At 40.1% G+C, this 17,994-nt stretch overlaps 1 protein-coding gene across 3 annotated transcripts in view; it reads left to right on the top strand.

Moving 5' to 3' along the window:
* Positions 1–17,994, top strand: part of LOC126360641 (ionotropic receptor 25a) — a 445,688-nt gene that overhangs the window by 66,404 nt on the left and 361,290 nt on the right. For all 3 annotated transcript variants that reach the window (XM_050007727.1, XM_050007729.1, XM_050007728.1), the window contains exon 2: positions 10,200–10,279. In XM_050007727.1, coding sequence (XP_049863684.1) covers positions 10,207–10,279 — 73 coding nt within the window. In that variant the 5' untranslated portion in view covers positions 10,200–10,206. The remainder of the gene's footprint in view (positions 1–10,199; positions 10,280–17,994) is intronic.

The raw sequence follows: 17,994 nt of genomic DNA on the forward strand, positions 1-17,994 counted from the left end.
AATGATTCCTTTCCCGTTACAGGCAATGCCTAGTTTATTGTGCTTGTCCTTCATGCCAAAGAATTAATCTCTTTAATTCATCCATTTTAAAAAAGCCACACATTCCAACATTTTATTATCATCCATTCCCTATCCTATTATATTATCATTTTATTATATTATACACGCCCTGTGGGCCCCTAACGGGCGCGGCCAGTTGTTTCCCTGACTAATTCCGACAGACCTGTTGCTAGGAGACTGCCGTGATGTATCATTCCGCTCCTGTCTACCATCATTGCCCCAAGGACCACGCACCATATTTGCTTGATACTAGCCCCTATCATTTCTGCAGCTGTGGTTATTGTTACTATGACCTTTATTGTTATAATGCTGTGCATTGTTATTACCATGGTGGTTGCTACCAATATCACCATCGTTATTGTTGTTGTTCTGGTTGTGACTATGGTGGTAATTGTTACCATTCCCACGGCTTGTAACATTTTCGCGGTTGTCTGCCAATTGTCTTTGTCTTCTACATCCTTTAAGAACGCAGCAATCGTTCTCAAACTACTGCCGATGTATCTCTTGGAGTCATCTGGAAGCTTCTGTCACAGCCCCCAGACAATCTCCGATTCAATTTTCCGATCGCGCAAATATTCCAATTTGCGGATCCAGTTTTCACAAAATTCTTTCATGGAGCCGACGTGATTACATCGTAGGTCCGCCACACTACGAAATCTCGCCACACACACTTTTGTTTCTGCTCAGACCAATACTCTTTCAAGAATGCATTTTTGAACTTTTTTGAACTCTTCAAACATCATGTTTGTTGTATCGAGGTTTAAGCCCCATCGCTTAGCCTCGCCAGCTAACACGTCGATTACTATATTTATTTTTCTCTCGTCTGTCCATGATTCAGGAAATACTCTTTCACAATTTCTAATGAAGTCGATAGCGTGCAGTCCACCCTGCTTTTTGAGGGGATCGAAACGCTCCTCCTTCGCTAGTACTTCAGCGTTATGTGCGTGGTATGACAGACACATAGTGCAGATTTTCTTCTACTCGTTTCTCATACTCATTTATCCTTGTAAGTACTTGTCAAGTGGTAACTGATAACGCGCTTCCACCTCCTGCTTCTCTTCATTACACACAACCGATTGTCTATTTACTTTAGCAACTACGTCTGATACTAAAGTCTGTAATCTCGTTATTTTCCCTGCATCCTCTTCTCGAGCTACTTCCTTCACTTTTTTAACTATCTTGCTCTCTATTGTGGGACCAACAGTCTCTACCAGTTTCTGTCCTATCCTCTCTACTTCAGTTTCGAAACGACTATTTATGTCTTCTATTTTTGTTTGGGCTTCCTCCCTATCGTTCTTCAGATAACCGATTTCGATATTCAATGCTACTACTTCTGCTCCAGTTGTAACAACCTTTGTGTTAACAATTCCAATATTACCGTTAACAGTTTTAATTGCTTTATTCTGGTCATCTATTTTTGCTGATTGGGCATCCATTTTACTGGTTAACAAACTGAACAAATCTTTTATATTTCCGGACCTCGCAGGTTACACCACCGGTTCTGTATTATTAGATTCCTAGTATCCGTCATGAATAGGTTCTGTTTTACTTTTTCTTCCATATTCCATAGCATTTGCAAATGCCTGGAATTCCATTTCTGCCATTGTTCGATTTTCAGCAGCAGCGTCTTTGATGCTAGCCGCCGAATTCTGAACAATGGGCCCGCCTCATGGGTCGTGCATTGTTCGACCGACTGTTCCACATTTGGTACAATCAAATTACTCATTTCGCCTAATTTATTCATGTTGCCCAGATTGCTGATTACTGTGAAATTTAAATGTGCGGCTTATTTCTGCCACTTAATGTTATTATATGTGAGCAACTTTGTTTGTAGCAACAAGTTATTACTCGCTACAAAACTACACAATGCAAATTCGTGCCCAGAACAATACCAAACTGATATTGTCCTGTCACCTGTGACGCCACGAGTAACCTCCCTCTTTCTAATCGGCCTATCCTGCTTGCGATATGAAATGACTGTGGATCGCGTGTATGCTAATGGATTTTTTCTAATTGTAGAAGGCTATCTTTCCCGAAGAAGTGATACCGATAAGTAGGAGGAAATTGTACAACCGACCCTTCTGATGGAAAGTCTACTAAAACCAAGAGTTATTAAACCAAACAGGGTTATTGTTGTTGTGGTTCATTCCTGAGACTGGTATTATGCAGCTCTCCATGCTACTCTATCGTGTGCAAGCTTCTTCATCTCCCATTACTTGCTGCAGCCTACATCCTTCTGAATCTGTTTAGTGTATTCATCTCTTCTTCTAGTCAAATTGTGCCACAAGCTCCTCTTCTCCCCAATTCTATTTAATATCTCCTCATTAGTTATGTGATCTACCCATCTAATCTTCAGCATTCTTCTGTAGCACCACATTTCGAAAGCTTCTATTCTCTTCTTGTCTAAGCTATTTATCGTCCACGTTTCACTTCCATACATGGCTACACTCCATACAAATACTTTCAGAAACGACTTCCTGACACTTAAATCAATACTCGATTTTAATAAATTTCTCTTCTTCGGAAACGGTTTCCTTGCCATTGCCAGTCTACATTTTATATTCTCTCTACTTCGACCATCATCAGTTATTTTGCTCCCCAAATAGCAAAACTCCTTTACTACTTTAAGAGTCTCATTTCCTAATCTAATTCCCTCAGCATCACCCGACTTAATTCGACTACATTCCATTATCCTCGTTTTGCTTTTGTTGATGTTCATCTTATATCCTCCTTTCAAGACACTGTCCATTCCGTTCAACCGCTCTTCCAAGTCCTTTGCCGTCTCTGACAGAATTACAATGTCATCGTCGAACCTCAAAGTTTTTATTTCTTCTCCCTGGATTTTAATACCTACGCCAAATTTTTCTTTTGTTTCCTTTACTGCTTGCTCAATATACAGATTGAATAACATCAGGGATAGGCTACAATCCTGCCTCACTCCCTTCCCAACTACTGCTTCCCTTTCATACTGCCACCTGCTTTCTGTACAAATTGTAAATAGCCTTTCGCTCTGTATTTTATCTCTGCCATCTTCAGAATTTGAAAGAGAGTATTCCAATCAACATTGTCAAAAGCTTTCTCTAAGTCTACAAATGCTAGAAACGTAGGTTCGCCTTTCCTTAATCTTTCTTCTAAGATAAGTCGTAGAGTCAGTATTGCCTCATGTGTTCCAACATCACTGTGGAATCCAAACTGATCTTCCTCGAGGTCAGCTTCTACCAGTTTTTCCATTCGTCTGTAAATAATTCGCATTAGTATTTTGCAGCTGTGACTTATTAAACCGATAGTTCGCTAATTTTCACATCTGTCAACACCTGCTTTCTTTGGGATTGGGATTATTATATTCTTCTTGAAGTCTGAGGGTATTTCGCCTGTCTCATATATCTTGCTCACCAGATGGTAGAGTTTTGTGAGGACTGGCTCTCCCAAGGCCGTCAGTAGTTCTAATGGAATGTCGTCTACTCCGGGGGCCTTGTTTCAACTCAGGTCTTTCAGTGCTCTGTCAAACTCTTCACGCAATATCATATCTCCCATTTCATCTTCATCTACATCCTCTTCCATTTCCATAATATTGTCCTCAAGTACATTGCCCTTGTATAGGCCATCTATATACTCCTTCCACCATTCTGCTTTCCCTTCTTTGCTAATAACTGGGTTTCCAAAAAAGCTCTTGATATTCATGCAAGTGGTTTTCCTTTCTCCAAAGGTCTCTTTAATTTTCCTGTAGGCAGTATCTATCTTACCCCTAGCGAGATAAGCCTCTACATCCTTACATTTGTCCTCTAGCTATGCCTGCTTAGCCATTTTGCACTTCCTGTCAATATCATTTTTGAGACGTATGTATTCCTTTTTGCCTGCTTCATTTACTGCATTTTTATATTTTCTCCTTTCATCAATTAAATTCAATATTTCTTCTGTTACCCAAGGATTTCTACTAGCCCTCATCTTTTTACCTATTTCATCCTCTGCTGCCTTCACTATTTCATCCCTCAAAGCTACCTATTCTTCTTCTACTGTATTTCTTTCCCCCATTCCTGTCAATTGTTCCCTTATGCTCTCCCTGAAGCTCTGTACAGTCTCTGGTTCTTTCAGTTTATCCATGTCCCATCTCCTTAAATGCCCACCTTTTTGCAGTTTCTTCAGTTTTAATCTACAGTTCATAACCAATAGATTGTGGTCATAGTCCACGTCTGCCCCTGGAAATATCTTACAATTTAAAACCTGGTTCCTAAATCTCTGTCTTGCCATTATATAATCTATCTTATACCTTTTAGTATCTCCAGGGTTCTTCCATATATACAGCCTTCTTTTATGATTCTTAAATCAAGTATTAGCTATGATTAAGTTATGCTCTGCGCAAAATTCTACCAGGCGGCTTCCTCTTTCATTTCTTAGCCCCAATCCATATTCACCTACAATGTTTCCCTCTCTCCCTTTTCCTACTGATGAAATCCAGTCACCCATGACTATTAAATTTTCGCCTCCCTTCACTACCTGGTTAATTTCTTTTATCTCATCATACATTTCATCAATTTCTTCATCATCTGCAGAGCTAGTTGGCATATAAACTTGTACTACTGTAGTAGGTGTGGGCTTCGTATCTATCTTGGCCACAATTATGCGTTCACTATGCTGTTTGTAGTAGTTTATCCGCATTCCTACTTTCCTATTCATTATTACACTTACTCCTGCATTACCCCTATCTGATTTTGTGTTTATAACCCTGTTGTCACCTGACCAGAAGTCTTGTTCCTTCTGCCACCGAACTTCACTAATTCCCACTATATCTAACTTTAACCTATCCATTTCCCTTTTTAAATTTTCTAACCTACCTGCCCGATTAAGGGATCTGACATTCCACGCTCCGATCCGTAGAACGCCAGTTTTCTTTCTCCTGATAACAACGTCCTCTTGAGTAGTCCCCGCCCGGAGATCCGAATGGGGGACTATTTAACCTCCGAAATATTTTACCCAAGAGGACGCCATCATCATTTAATCATACAGTAAAGCTGCATGCACTCGGGAAAATTTACGGCTGTAGTTTCCCCTTGCTTTCAGCCGTTCACAGTATCAGAACAGTAAGGCCATTTTGGTTAATGTTACAAGGCCAGATCAGTCAATCATCCAGACTGTTGCCCCTGCAACTACTGAAAAGGCTGCTGCCCCTCTTCAGGAAATACATGTTTGTCTGGCCTCTCAACAGATACCTCTCCGTTGTGGTTGCACCTACGGTACGGCTATGTGTACTGTTGAGGCACGCAAGCCTCCCCACCAACGGCAAGGTCCATAGTTCATGGGGCTATAATTTGGAAAATGAAAGTTATTTTGTGCATCACTCACGAACAACATTGGACAGAAAGGGGTACTACTGGTCATGAATCAAAAAGGTACACTAATGAACGAAAAGTAAGTAATTAACGGTCGCCAGCCCACTAGGGCAATTTACATCCAAAACCCTGTACGAGGAAAGAAAAACATGTATTTTTAAACACTGATGTCGCAACTACAGGTTGCCACGTTTTGTTTTACACTAATTTTAAGTAAGTATGTAATGATAAAGAAAACTGAGAAGTCACTCTTACGTTATATTTGGCACTAAATTTTGGAAAAGACAATGAGTAATGATTTGAAAATATGCAGTTCAACTATATGTTAGTACTGAACTGCGTTATGTGAACAATGACTTTCAGTAACCTCAGCATAACGTCATTAAAGAAATTTAGAAGAAAAGCAAGCACTTTTTACTTTGCCATTACTTCTTTTGCAAATTGGATTTCATGTTATTGACTGAACAACTGAGCCTTTTTTACTGACTTGAACAGAATTAAATACTAGAATACGTGCCAAACCGAACAGCCATGTTCTCCAAGCTACATGTAAAATAAATAAAACTTCCACACTCTTAATTTGTGCATTTCTTTAGATGTGGATTTTTTCCAGTGTTTGTTTCTCAAACTTGAAAAATGAAATTGCTTTACTTTAGTCACATACCGAAGCCTCTGTTGTACAACAGTTAATTGAAAGTAGACTGAGGCTAAAATCCTTAAAAGACAAATTGTTCTTTAATGAACTGGCTGTAACTATTCAATTTGTTTCTTATGGCACTCAGTTATCATATTACGAAAAAAAAGGAACAAGCATCCTGCTTGGTAACAATGTCTGGAGGCAATGAGGACAAAATCGCCCTGAGTTTAACTGATTATTATTTAAGTAAATCTTATCAATCAAATCACATTCAGTTGTGCTGCTGGGTTAGCCGTTAATACTTTCTACCAATGAACACTCTTACTTAAGTGCTGTGCATACGACGAAACTCGGAGCCGATGACGAATCTGTGTTGCTGGAACTGCTGCTGTTGTTGAAGACGGTAGCATATTGTGGAGCACGGCTAATTACAGGAACGGGCAATCCTCTATTAATACAGCCTCTTCTGGCCGTCCACTGTCCTTCCTCCTGCTACTAATCATCTGGCCGGCGCGCGTACATGACGCTGCCTATATGGTACTCTCTATTGCGAGAGCGTTTAACACTACACTTCTGAACACTACAAGCGCTGGAACCCGCCTCTCGCTACACGTAACGTTAGCGACAGCCCCAGACTGTGCACAAGTCCCGCCCAATCACCCCTCCCGCCCTTCCACACCAATCCATATCCTAAGCTCCACGTGCATAAACAAGGCAAAGTCTATGTCTTTGTTTCTGATTACCCCATTAAGACTAAAGAATATAAGAGTGGGATAATGTAGAAATGCGTAATGCAAGCATCCAGGTATTTATACAAAGACATTCATTAATATTTGCCTGTGTAATGAGTGAATTTTTACTTGTGAATTCTTATGACTGCTTGCTTATAGCAGACACGAGATTACTTTGAGTTCTTTTTTAGTGTATGGCATCTTTAGAGCTGCCTATTGTTAATCATATGTACATAATTTCGTCAGTGTCTTTCCCACACATCTTATCGTACTTTAATGTCTGTTAGATATCAGTTGTGACAGCAGTTGGCCACAACAGTTAAGATTAGGTACCTTGTGTATGGCAACTTTATTTAGAGTGCATATCTGTGTTTCATTTTGACAGTATTACACAAACTGCTAAGAAGTACTAACAGTACAACACTGCTAGTATGAACAACCGCGGTAAAACGAAAAACGACGAACAAAAACACCACAGCAACGAGGACTACCAAAGATCATATTGATGCGCTCTTGGTTGGTGTGCTGGGGGGTAGGTGTGGAGGGGGGGGGGGGGTAAATGGGCGGGGCTTGTGCAAATGTCTGGGGCTGTCGCTAACGTCTCCTTCTCGCTACCTCCACAGGAAACGTTAGCGACAGCCCCAAACATTTGCACAATCCTCGCCCATTTGTCCCCCTCCACCTCAACCAAGAGCGCATCAATATGATTAATGGAAAATCTCATATAAAGATGTGAAACAAATACTAACAAAGAGATAGAGGGGCTGGCCAGTACTTACCTCAGCTCAGTACAGCCGATAGATACACAAAAAACAACCGAAAATTTACGTTCCTAACTTTCGGGATAAATGTTCCTTCATCAGGGAGGAGAGAAGGGAAAGAAAGGGAAGAAGGGAAAGTGGATTTAGTTACTCACAACCCAGGTTATGAAGCAACAGGGAAAGGAAAACAGGGAGGGTAGCAAGATGCCTCAATCCTTGCTGCCCTCCCTGTTTTCATTTCCCTGTTGCTTCATAACCTGGGTTGTGAGTAACTAAATCCACTTTCCCTTCTTCCCATTCTTTCCCCTCTCTCCTCCCTGATGAAGGAACATTTATCCCGAAAGCTAGGAACGTAAATTTTCGGTTGTTTTTTGTGTATCTATCGGCTGTACTGAGCTGAGGTAAGTACTGGCCAGCCCCTCTATCTCTTTGTTAATATTTGTTTCAATTTGATCTTTGGTAGTCCTCCTCACTGTCGTGTTTTTGTTCGTCGTTTTTGTTTTACCACAGTTGTTCATACTAGCAGGGTTGTGCTGTTAGTACTTCTTAGCAGTTTGTGTAATAATGTCAAAATGAAACATAGATATGCACTCTTAATAAAGTTATCATACAGAAGGTACCTAATCTTGACTGTTGTGGCCAACTTCTGTCAAAACTGATACCTAACAGACATTAAAGTACGATAAGAAGTGTTGGAATGACACTGGCGAAATTATGTAAATATGTTTAACAATAGGCAGCTCTAAAGCTCTCAAATACTGAAGAAGAACTCAAAGTTATCTTGTGTCTGCTATAGGCAAGCAGTCATAAGAGTTCACAAGTAAAAATTCACCCATTACACAGGCCAATATTAATGAAGAATGTCACTGTATAAATATCTGATTGCTTGCATTACGCATTTCTACATTATTCCACTCTTATATTCTTTAGTCTTAATGAGGTAATCAGAAACAAACCAAGACATCGACTTTGCCTTGTTTATGCACAACATTGACTTTAGACAATCGAGATAATGGACAGCATCCTTGGCGATACTACCAATTAATATTTCCCAATAGAATTTCTTACACTACGCGATGTGACGGAAATTTGCGCTCACTGCAGTTAACAATTATTGGATTTTTTGACATAGTGCAGATGAAAGCTCATGAAATAAAAAAGACAGTGTGGATAACATTTTTACTTTTCTTTCTTATTGATGATTTTTCAAATCGCATAGTCAATTAACATATTTCTAATTCTTATTACAATGGTACCGGAAAAACTGTATTTCGTACTAACTACTGATTTTCTCCCTTGTTATGACTGACATATCTGTGATACGAACAACTTTGATGTTGGAACATGCGGCAGACCATGGGCGGAGCTTAGGATGTGGATTGGTGTGGAGAGGGATGATTGGGCGGTACTTGTGCATCGTCTGGGGCTGTCGCTAATGTTACGTTACCTCCACATGCTCTGTGCCACAACTACCAACCCAAAGATTTTACAATGCACAAGCACTGCTATTATCGTTGCTAGTCGATGCAAATAACAATTCCTTTTGCTTTTTCCCAGAGCTTATAGTCTCACAGTAAGACACAAATGAATACAATGATACGTCAACAGTCTTCTACCCAAATTACACATACAGTGAATCAATGTCATTACTTATTAAAAGAAAGCATTTAAATTACAAATATTTACATACAATTCAGAAAAAATATATATCGGTAGCAGGTGCCATGTATCCAGCATTTTCGGTGTTACACACTGCAGAGCATGCTTTACAACATGACAGTTGTGACTTCAATGCTGGTGTTGGTGTCCCCGTATATGCCTTTGGATTCTCTCTCTTCACACTAGTATCTCAGAACTCTGCAGGTGGAAAGAGGCATTAGAACATTTGCTGGGTGCTCACATGACCTACATTTACATTATTCTCTATGCTTTCAGCATTCGTTTTTAGTAGTGATTCCTTTTATTCACTCTCTTTACACTGTCACTGACTCTTGCACTATTTTTTATAATCTTTGTCTTGCTTATCACCCTATTGTCTACCTTCTAAGTTTTCAAATCTTGTCTAGTGTAGGAACCAACAGTCAGCGTCTCCTTTTCACCTCATCCGGTAAGCCTTCCATGACCCAGGGTTCTGGGCAACTCTTTCATAGGTCTTCTCAGTAACTAAATTTCACCAGTCCTTTTCGTTTATTCCTCTTCCTTTCCTTTCACCCCTTCTGTCAGAAGAAGAAGAAGCCATTGGCTCCAAAAGCTTGTACATTTCCAAATCTTTCATGTGGGTTTTCTCCTTCTGTCACTTTGTGAATACACTCACTTACTTTTTTTTATCCATCCAATTATATTTTCAAATTCTTATTGTATTCTATGAATGATTTCTCTTTAAGCACAATTTTTCAACTATAATTGAGCTTGTATCCTAATGAGACCTGTTTTGGTTAAAGATAAATACTTGTTGACAGTAGTTTATGAAACTGTGTTGTGAAGTTAAATATCCTGAAAAGTTGAAGTAAACGCATTGTTATCATCTTTGTTTTAATGTTAGATGTATTTTGAAAAGATTATATGATTGACACTCCTTCAGTTTATATTTCAGGGATTTGGTTCTTTTAACATTAATGACCTATTAGTTGTAGTAATTTATATTTCATTGTAAGTAATCTAATTCCATTTACTTTTCTTGCAGTTTCATCATGACTCTGCTATTGGTGATGACTTTACTCAGCAACTTACTCTCAGTGTTGGGGCAGCCAACAATCAATTATCGTAAGTTAAAAGAAATATACTGACCTGAACTTATTGAGATGAGGGATATACTTACCATCGCAAATAAAGCAAGAATGAAAAATATATCTTGTAACATGCAAATTTGAAGTCATTTGTATATGACACTATGTGCATTGGCTGAAAAAGGATCAGTAATAAAACACCACATGAAATGAAAAAGAAAATGCATAATTACGATTACCTGAAATCATAGGTGAAGCAGGAGGCGATCTTCTATGTTTGAGATTCTAGTATCCTTTTAGAACACTTCATTGTCTAGATCACAAGTTTTGTTGTGTAGATAACCAGTTACAGCCTTTTCAATAGCCATCTTCAGATTTGTGGATCCGAAAATGGCCAATGAACTGGCTGAAACTGCTTATCTATGTAACAAAACTAGTGATCTAGGCAATAAAGTATTTTAAAAGGATACTAGACTCTCAAAATGCATAATGCTTCATTTAGAAATTTTGAAGCACTGTTTGTGCCAAATGTCAAAAACTAAAGTTCCTCAGAAGTTGTGTGAGCATAGGCTTCTGCAGGCATGGTCTTTTCAACAAAATATTCTCAGGTGCGTGGCCACATTGTTACGTTCTTATACAGACAAAATTAGCGCCTCAACTGTGAGTGGCATTTTGCGTATGTACTACTGGACTGGTGCCGCTCTTGGACCTTTTATAACGTTACTTAATCCTGCTCCTAGTAACAAACGTCAAGAGCATCATTGAACCTAATTTTAGATTTGATGGCTGCTATGAGGACACAACATATTAGCATGTGTCTATAGGAACAGAAGAGGCATGCACAACGTAGACAACACAATAAGTCAGGTGGTAGAACATCACAGTGAGTGCAGCAAAACTGTATACTCCAGGGAAGATTATGTGGCAGCAAGGTATCCATTTTCATGCAGGAGAAATGTAAAGAAGGTTATTTAAATTGTAAAGCAACTTGCCAGCATGAATTACAATGACAAGAATCAAGAATCTTTATTCACCATAAATCATTTCGCAATGATATGTGACACATACATGTTCCCATCATCTTGCCTGCTTGCAGGATAATCTGTCTGTAAACTGAAGAGCAAGCAGGTGAGTCATCACCCTATCCAACAATGTTAGAAGGAGCACCTGCAGGCTGTTTCACAGTCTTACACGGACCATTTGTGGTGCACCTTTTGAATCAGTGGAGACACACTGAACCTGAGGAATGTCTCTTTTTTACTGAATGCATTAACACTACACAAAAGACAGAAATGGTGATTGATGTAACTAGCACAAGAAACATACACAAACAGAATCCACATAAAATGCTGCACACTACTGCCAGACAGGAAACTGATTCCTAATTATCCTGGGCCGGCCGCGGTGGTCTCGCGGTTCTAGGCGCACAGTCCGGAACCGTGCGACTGCTACGGTCGCAGGTTCGAATCCTGCCTCGGGCATGGATGTGTGTGATGTCCTTAGGTTAGTTAGGTTTAAGTAGTTCTAAGTTCTAGGGGACTAATGACCACAGCAGTTGAGTCCCATAGTGCTCAGAGCCATTTGAACCATTTTTTGAACCTAATTATCCTGTCCAGCACTGGTAGCACTCTTCTGGGAAAGACCACTTCCACCACTGCATACACTGCTCACTTCTCAGTTTACAGCTAGACTATATCTCAATTATGAGCTAACAGTGCTACCCTATTGGGTGTGACAGCAAAAGTAATGGCCAACAACATAATACACACACAATTGTTTCAGCCACCACTAGCCCTGCAACAGCAGTACTGTCACTGTGGTGGCTTGCTTCTCATTTCTTAATACCCAGGAATAGGAATTAAAACTTGCCCTAAGCCAAATAAAAAATAAAAGAAAGAAATAAAAAATACTTTCAGCGAGGATGTCCATCCACATCATGTCACTTTTGCGACCCAATATCAAATCGAGGTCACTGATGTTATTGACGACCAATGCTAGGAGTAGGATGAAATTCTGAATGGGACACTGGCTGAGTAGTAAATAACCCCTCTGATGAGGACTTCTTGAAGCATTGGCTTAAACTTTGCTCTATACAACAACATAACAAAGTGATCAAATGTTCTGAAAAGTTATATGAAGAATTTATCGAAGTTTTTCAGATATCACATTTGCAGGGTGTATATGCCCTGGGACAACTGAGGAAACCCCGGGAACTTTTTCATTCGGGGAAAAATCCGTGAAAAATAAGGGAATTATTTTAGTATTCCAGAAATTTTTCATTGACTTAGTTCTCAGTTAAATTTTTGCAGTTTTGACTGAAACGAACTGATACTGCAGCAAAGAATTTTACTTAAGCCCGCTTTTGCAGATAGCACTGCAGCAATAAAACATAACGAGAGAACAACGCCAGACTAAACTTCAGCTGCAAAGAAAATGCGCCATTACGACAGAAAAATACAGCGCACACAAAAGTGCCTGTCGACAGCACAATGTGAGAAAAGGCTTTAGAACGAAGACTGAGCAATACGTCGCAACAACAAATTGCTTTCGATGAGTGTGACGTCACAATTGTTTACATTTCTGAAAGGTCGCAGTAAAATACTGCAAATGGTGGTTATTTTCAAAGCAAATTTACTTTTACGCAAAATGAATTAAGTTACGTTTGAGAATGTGTGACGAGTTTCATAAATCACGGAGCGTCCTATTCTAGAACTTTAAGGACCAGCCGCTTAGAAAAATTTAGGGCCCAGAGGACCAGCCATTTATGTCATTATTTTTTTTATAATTGCACATTAGTATTTGATGTACCGTATATTAAACGGTAACACATGATAGAAAAGACCAAGCTTAAAAGCTAGCTTTTCGTACTTATGTTAGTTCTTTCGTAGATTACAAATTGTGCAATAGGTAACGTTGGCAACTGGTGTAATTAATCTTCAAAAAAAGTGCGAGGTGAGTTCTTGAGCAATTTCACTTGTAATAGGCGTTTCTATCAAAAAGTAAAAGCGCTCAACGGAATTATTTTCAGCCAGATAACCCACGAAATGTTTGGTGCAGAGCACTGAAATTTATAATCCTGCTTGTCAGGTATATTCAGCTGTTGCAATTTAAGCTGTACTCTTTAAGATCCTGCCTAACCACATCCACGGAGAAAAAACAGCAAAAAATTTTTGACGACCGTTGTTGGATTGTGAAAGCATAGCTTTTCTTGCTTTTCTTGTAGCTATGCTGTATGTACGGTATCTTAATTTAAACCAGTAACTTTTCCTAGTTGTGTGTTCGCGCTACTTAGATGTTGCTATTAGCCACGACCATCTACAATAATGTATGTAGGTGAATGTGTTGTAAGTGGTCGTGTATTAGCTGGATAAATCTCGTGCCCTATGCTCTTAATATACGCCACAGTAACATGTCAGTGGCTCCCAAGATCACGTGACATGAGCTATGAATGGCTGACCAAAGTGCATTGCAGTAATGCAGTTGAATTTCAGCTCTTCGGAAGGTAACGTGTTGTAGTTGGCGGAATTCGTGGGAAATTATATTGTCACTTGAAGTGGAATAATGTATTTTATCTCGAGATTTAGTGTATTTTTAACGGGGAAAATATATAATTTTAGCCAGGAAATGCAAAAAAAAACCGAATTTCTTTTTTTAATTGTCCACAATTACACCCAGTGTTGAACTATTCAGGTTTCATGCTATGATGAATTGTAATGGAAGTCATGAAACAAAATTCTTAGGTAACAGATCACTGTAATTATTAAAATAAGTATGCCTATGACACCCAAAACTAAGCTTTCTTTTCTCATTAACTCTTAGCTACATGATTGGCCCCAGAAAAAACTTGGTTTGTACGCTCTACCAACACCACATACACACCAGCTCCACCATAAGCAAAACGTGTCAAATCAATGGAAGGGAGACATGTAGCAATGAACACTTGGATCTGCTACCTAGATTTAAATTTTGTCAAATGTATTACACTGGTATGTGCTATTAGTGAAGATGATTGATTACATGAGTGGCTTCTACATCAACATGCTACTTTTCTATTTCCCATATGTGCAGCACTTTTATTTCCACTCTGGCTTTATATCAGTATATACCATAATTATTTTTTTCCATTTTGAATCTTCCGTGGGATAATATGCAAAATACGGCAATCATGCACCTATAGTGGATTGATGTGTGGTACATAGAACAGGCAAAAAGGAACAGTGTTCATATTAGCTTTTGAGGCCTTGCTCTCCCTCTTACACAAGTACACACAATCACACACGGTGTCACACAGACAACCAAATGCATGCTCCTGCAGCAAGATTAACTATTGATCATCAGTTATTGAGAGCAGTTGCCTGGGCAGATGAAGATGGGGAGGGGACAAGGAAGGATGCACGAGGCAAGGAAGGGGTAGCAGGATTTTGTGAGACAGCGTTTTCGGCTGATGTCTCAGCGGCTTCCCAGAGAGATGAAAAGAGCTCCAAGAGTAGATCATGTAAGAGGAAGAAGAAGAGGCGGAAAGAAGAGTAAGTTAGAGACAAAGAAGACAGAGAGAGGGGAAGAGAGAGAGAGAGGATGCCTCCATGTGGGGGACGAAGAATGGTGGGGGAAGGCAGCAAACAATGTGATCAAGGAAAGAGTGGTGTGGACAGAAGAGAGAAATAAAAGGGAAGAGGAGGCAGCGGGAAGCAGGTTAGCAGAGGTTTAGGTCAGGGGGATTGTGAGAGTGCAGGGTGTGTTGGAGAGACACTTGTGTAGTTCAGAGAAACTAGTGCTGAAAGGGAGAATCCAAATGCCTTGCACAGCAAAGCAGCTATTGAAACCGTTTGTGTTGTGGCATGGAACATATCCAATAACTAGATGGTCATGTCTGCAATTTGGCAATGGCCATTTATGTGAGTAGATAGTTGGTTACTTTTTATTCCCAGACAGAATGCTGTACATGAATTGCAGCATAGCTGGTGTATAATGTGGTTGCTTTCACATGTGGCCCTGCTTTTTATTGGGTAGGAAATGCCTGTGGCAGAAAGTGGTGGGTGGGTTATGGGACAAACCTTGACCACAAAGAAATGACCTATAGGGTACAGGAATTCGAGCAACATGGACTAATTACATTAGTTGGGTGGGTGGTAGAACTTTGCTTTGGGTTATGTGGATAGGAGTTACTCTCGTTTCAGGGCACAATCAGAGCTAGTTGAAGCTGTAAAGAAATATGTGACTTGAGCTTTTCAAGGCCATAGTGATACTGGATGATCAGAGGAATGCTGTGTGGTTGCTGGTTAACAGGTTTACTGATGTCAGAGAAGGGGATGGCACAGGAGATTCACAATGGTAGGTGTGAAAATTAGATGCAAAAATACACAAGAATGATGGAGGAAATGTGAACACTAGGTATAATTAAAATTATTGTAGGGTAGAATTCAGAACATGAAGCTGCATCAACAATTAGTGCAATCATGCAGTCATGTGTTGTGAGTGGATGAGACCATTAATAAATTGTGGCTCAGAAGTCAGAATGGGATTTTGAAGGTCGTCAAAAAACAAAAAATAGGAAAGAAGAGAAATAACAGAAACTGCACAGAGTAATGCATTAGACAATAGTACATAGGAAAGCAGCATAGAGTTGTGGAATTGCCATTAGGCAAAATCAAACAATGGGAAATCCTGGTTGGAATATCAACAACTATAGAAAGGACAGATTGCTACTCGGTGTAAAGATGTCACATTGAGCTGCAGATTGGTACAAGGAAAAACCTGTTACACCTAAGGCCTTTTGCCAAAGCCTTCATCAGAAAAGAAAAATACACACACATTCACACAAGAAAGCACACCTCACAGCCACATTACTGCTGTCTCTTGCTGCTCAGGATGGACTGAAACTGAAATGCATCAAATGGGAGTACTGGTCTGTAATGGAATAGGGAAGTGGAATGGATAGCAGGGTATGGGCAGGAGAAGAGCAAACAGTGCTGCATGAGTCAGCGTACAGTGACTAGACATGGCAGACAAGGCTATCTCTTGCAGCTTTGGGAGGCTGTGGGGGATGGAGAGCCGAGAAAGGGAGGGGGGGGGGGCTAAAAGAAGAAAGGAGAGGAGCAGAGAAGGAGAGAAGATCAGTGGGTGCATTGGCGAAGAGCAGCAGTGCACATGAGTTTGGAGAAGGTAATAGGGTGGATGTGGCAGAAACCTTAGCAAAAGAAGATCTTGCTGAAAACCCAAGGAAATTCTGGTCTTATGTAAAATCGGTAAGCGAGTCAAAGGCTTCTATCCAGTCACTCACTGGCACTCACCTGGCAATGGAAGACAGCGAAACGAAAGCTGAAATTTTAAATTTAGCATTTGAGAAATCTTTCAAGCAGAAGGATCGTACAAACATACCGCCGTTTGAGTCTCGTACAGATTCCCATATGGAGGATATAGTGATAGACATCCCAGGGGTTGTGAAGCAGCTGAATGGGTTGAAAATAAATAAATCGCCAGGTCCTGATGATGGGATTCCAATTTGGTTTTACAGAGAGTACTCTATTACATTGGCTCCATACTTAGCTTGCATTTATCTCGAACCTCTTGCTCAACATAACGTCCCGAGCGTCTGAAGAAAAGCAAAGGTGACGCCTGTATATAAGAAGGGTAGAAGGATGGATCCTCAAAATTACAGACCAAAATCCTTAACATCGGTTTATTGCAGGATTCTTGAACATATTCTCAGTTCGAATATAAGGAATTCACTTGAGACAGATAAGTTGCTGTCCATGCATCAGCACAGCTTTAGAAAGAATCGCTCCTGAGAAACGCAACTCACCCTTTTTTCACATGATATCTTGCAAACCATGGATGAAAGGTATCAGACAGATGCCGTATTCCTTGACTTCCAGAAAGCGTTTGACTCGGTGCCCCACTACAGTCTCCTAACTAAGGTACGAGCATATGGGATTGGTTCCCAAATATGTGAGTGGCTCGAAGACTTGTTAAGTAATAGAACCCAGTACATTGTCCTCGATGGTGAGTGTTCATCGGAGGTGAGGGTATCATCTGGAGTGCCTCAAGGAAGTGTGGTAGGCCCGCTGTTGTTTTCTGTCTACATAAATGATCTTTTGATTAGGGTGGATAGCAAAGTGCAGCTGTCGGCTGATGATGCTGTGATGTACGGGAAGGTGTCTTCATTGAGTGACTGTAGGAGGATACAAGATGACTTGGACAGGATTTGTGATTGGTGTAAAGAATGTCAGCTAGGTAAATGTAAATTAATGCAGTTGAATAGGAAAAAGAATCCCGTAATGTTTGAATACTCCATTAGTAGTGTAGCGCCTGACACAGTCACGTTGATTAAATATTTGAACGTAACATTGCAGAGCGATATGAAGTGGGACAAGCATGTAATGGCAGTTGTGGGGAAGGTGGCTAGTCGTCTTTGGTTCACTGGTAGAATTTTGGGAAGATGTGGTTCATCTGTAAACGAGACCGCTTATAAAACACTAATACAACCTATTCTTGAGTACTGCTCGAGCATTTGGGATCCCTATCAGGTTGGATTGAGGGAGGACATAGAAGCAATTAAGGGTGGGCTGCTAGATTTGTTACTGGTAGGTTTGATCATCATGCGAGTGTTACAGAAATGCTTCAGGAAATCGGGTGGGAGTCTCTGGAGGAAAGGAGGCGTTCTTTTCGTGAATCGCTACTGAGGTAATTTAGAGAACCAGCATATGAGGCAGACTGCAGTACAATTTTACTGCCGCCAACTTATATTTCGCG

This window comes from Schistocerca gregaria, chromosome 1 (assembly GCF_023897955.1).
Source record: "Schistocerca gregaria isolate iqSchGreg1 chromosome 1, iqSchGreg1.2, whole genome shotgun sequence".
NCBI lineage: Eukaryota > Metazoa > Arthropoda > Insecta > Orthoptera > Acrididae > Schistocerca > Schistocerca gregaria.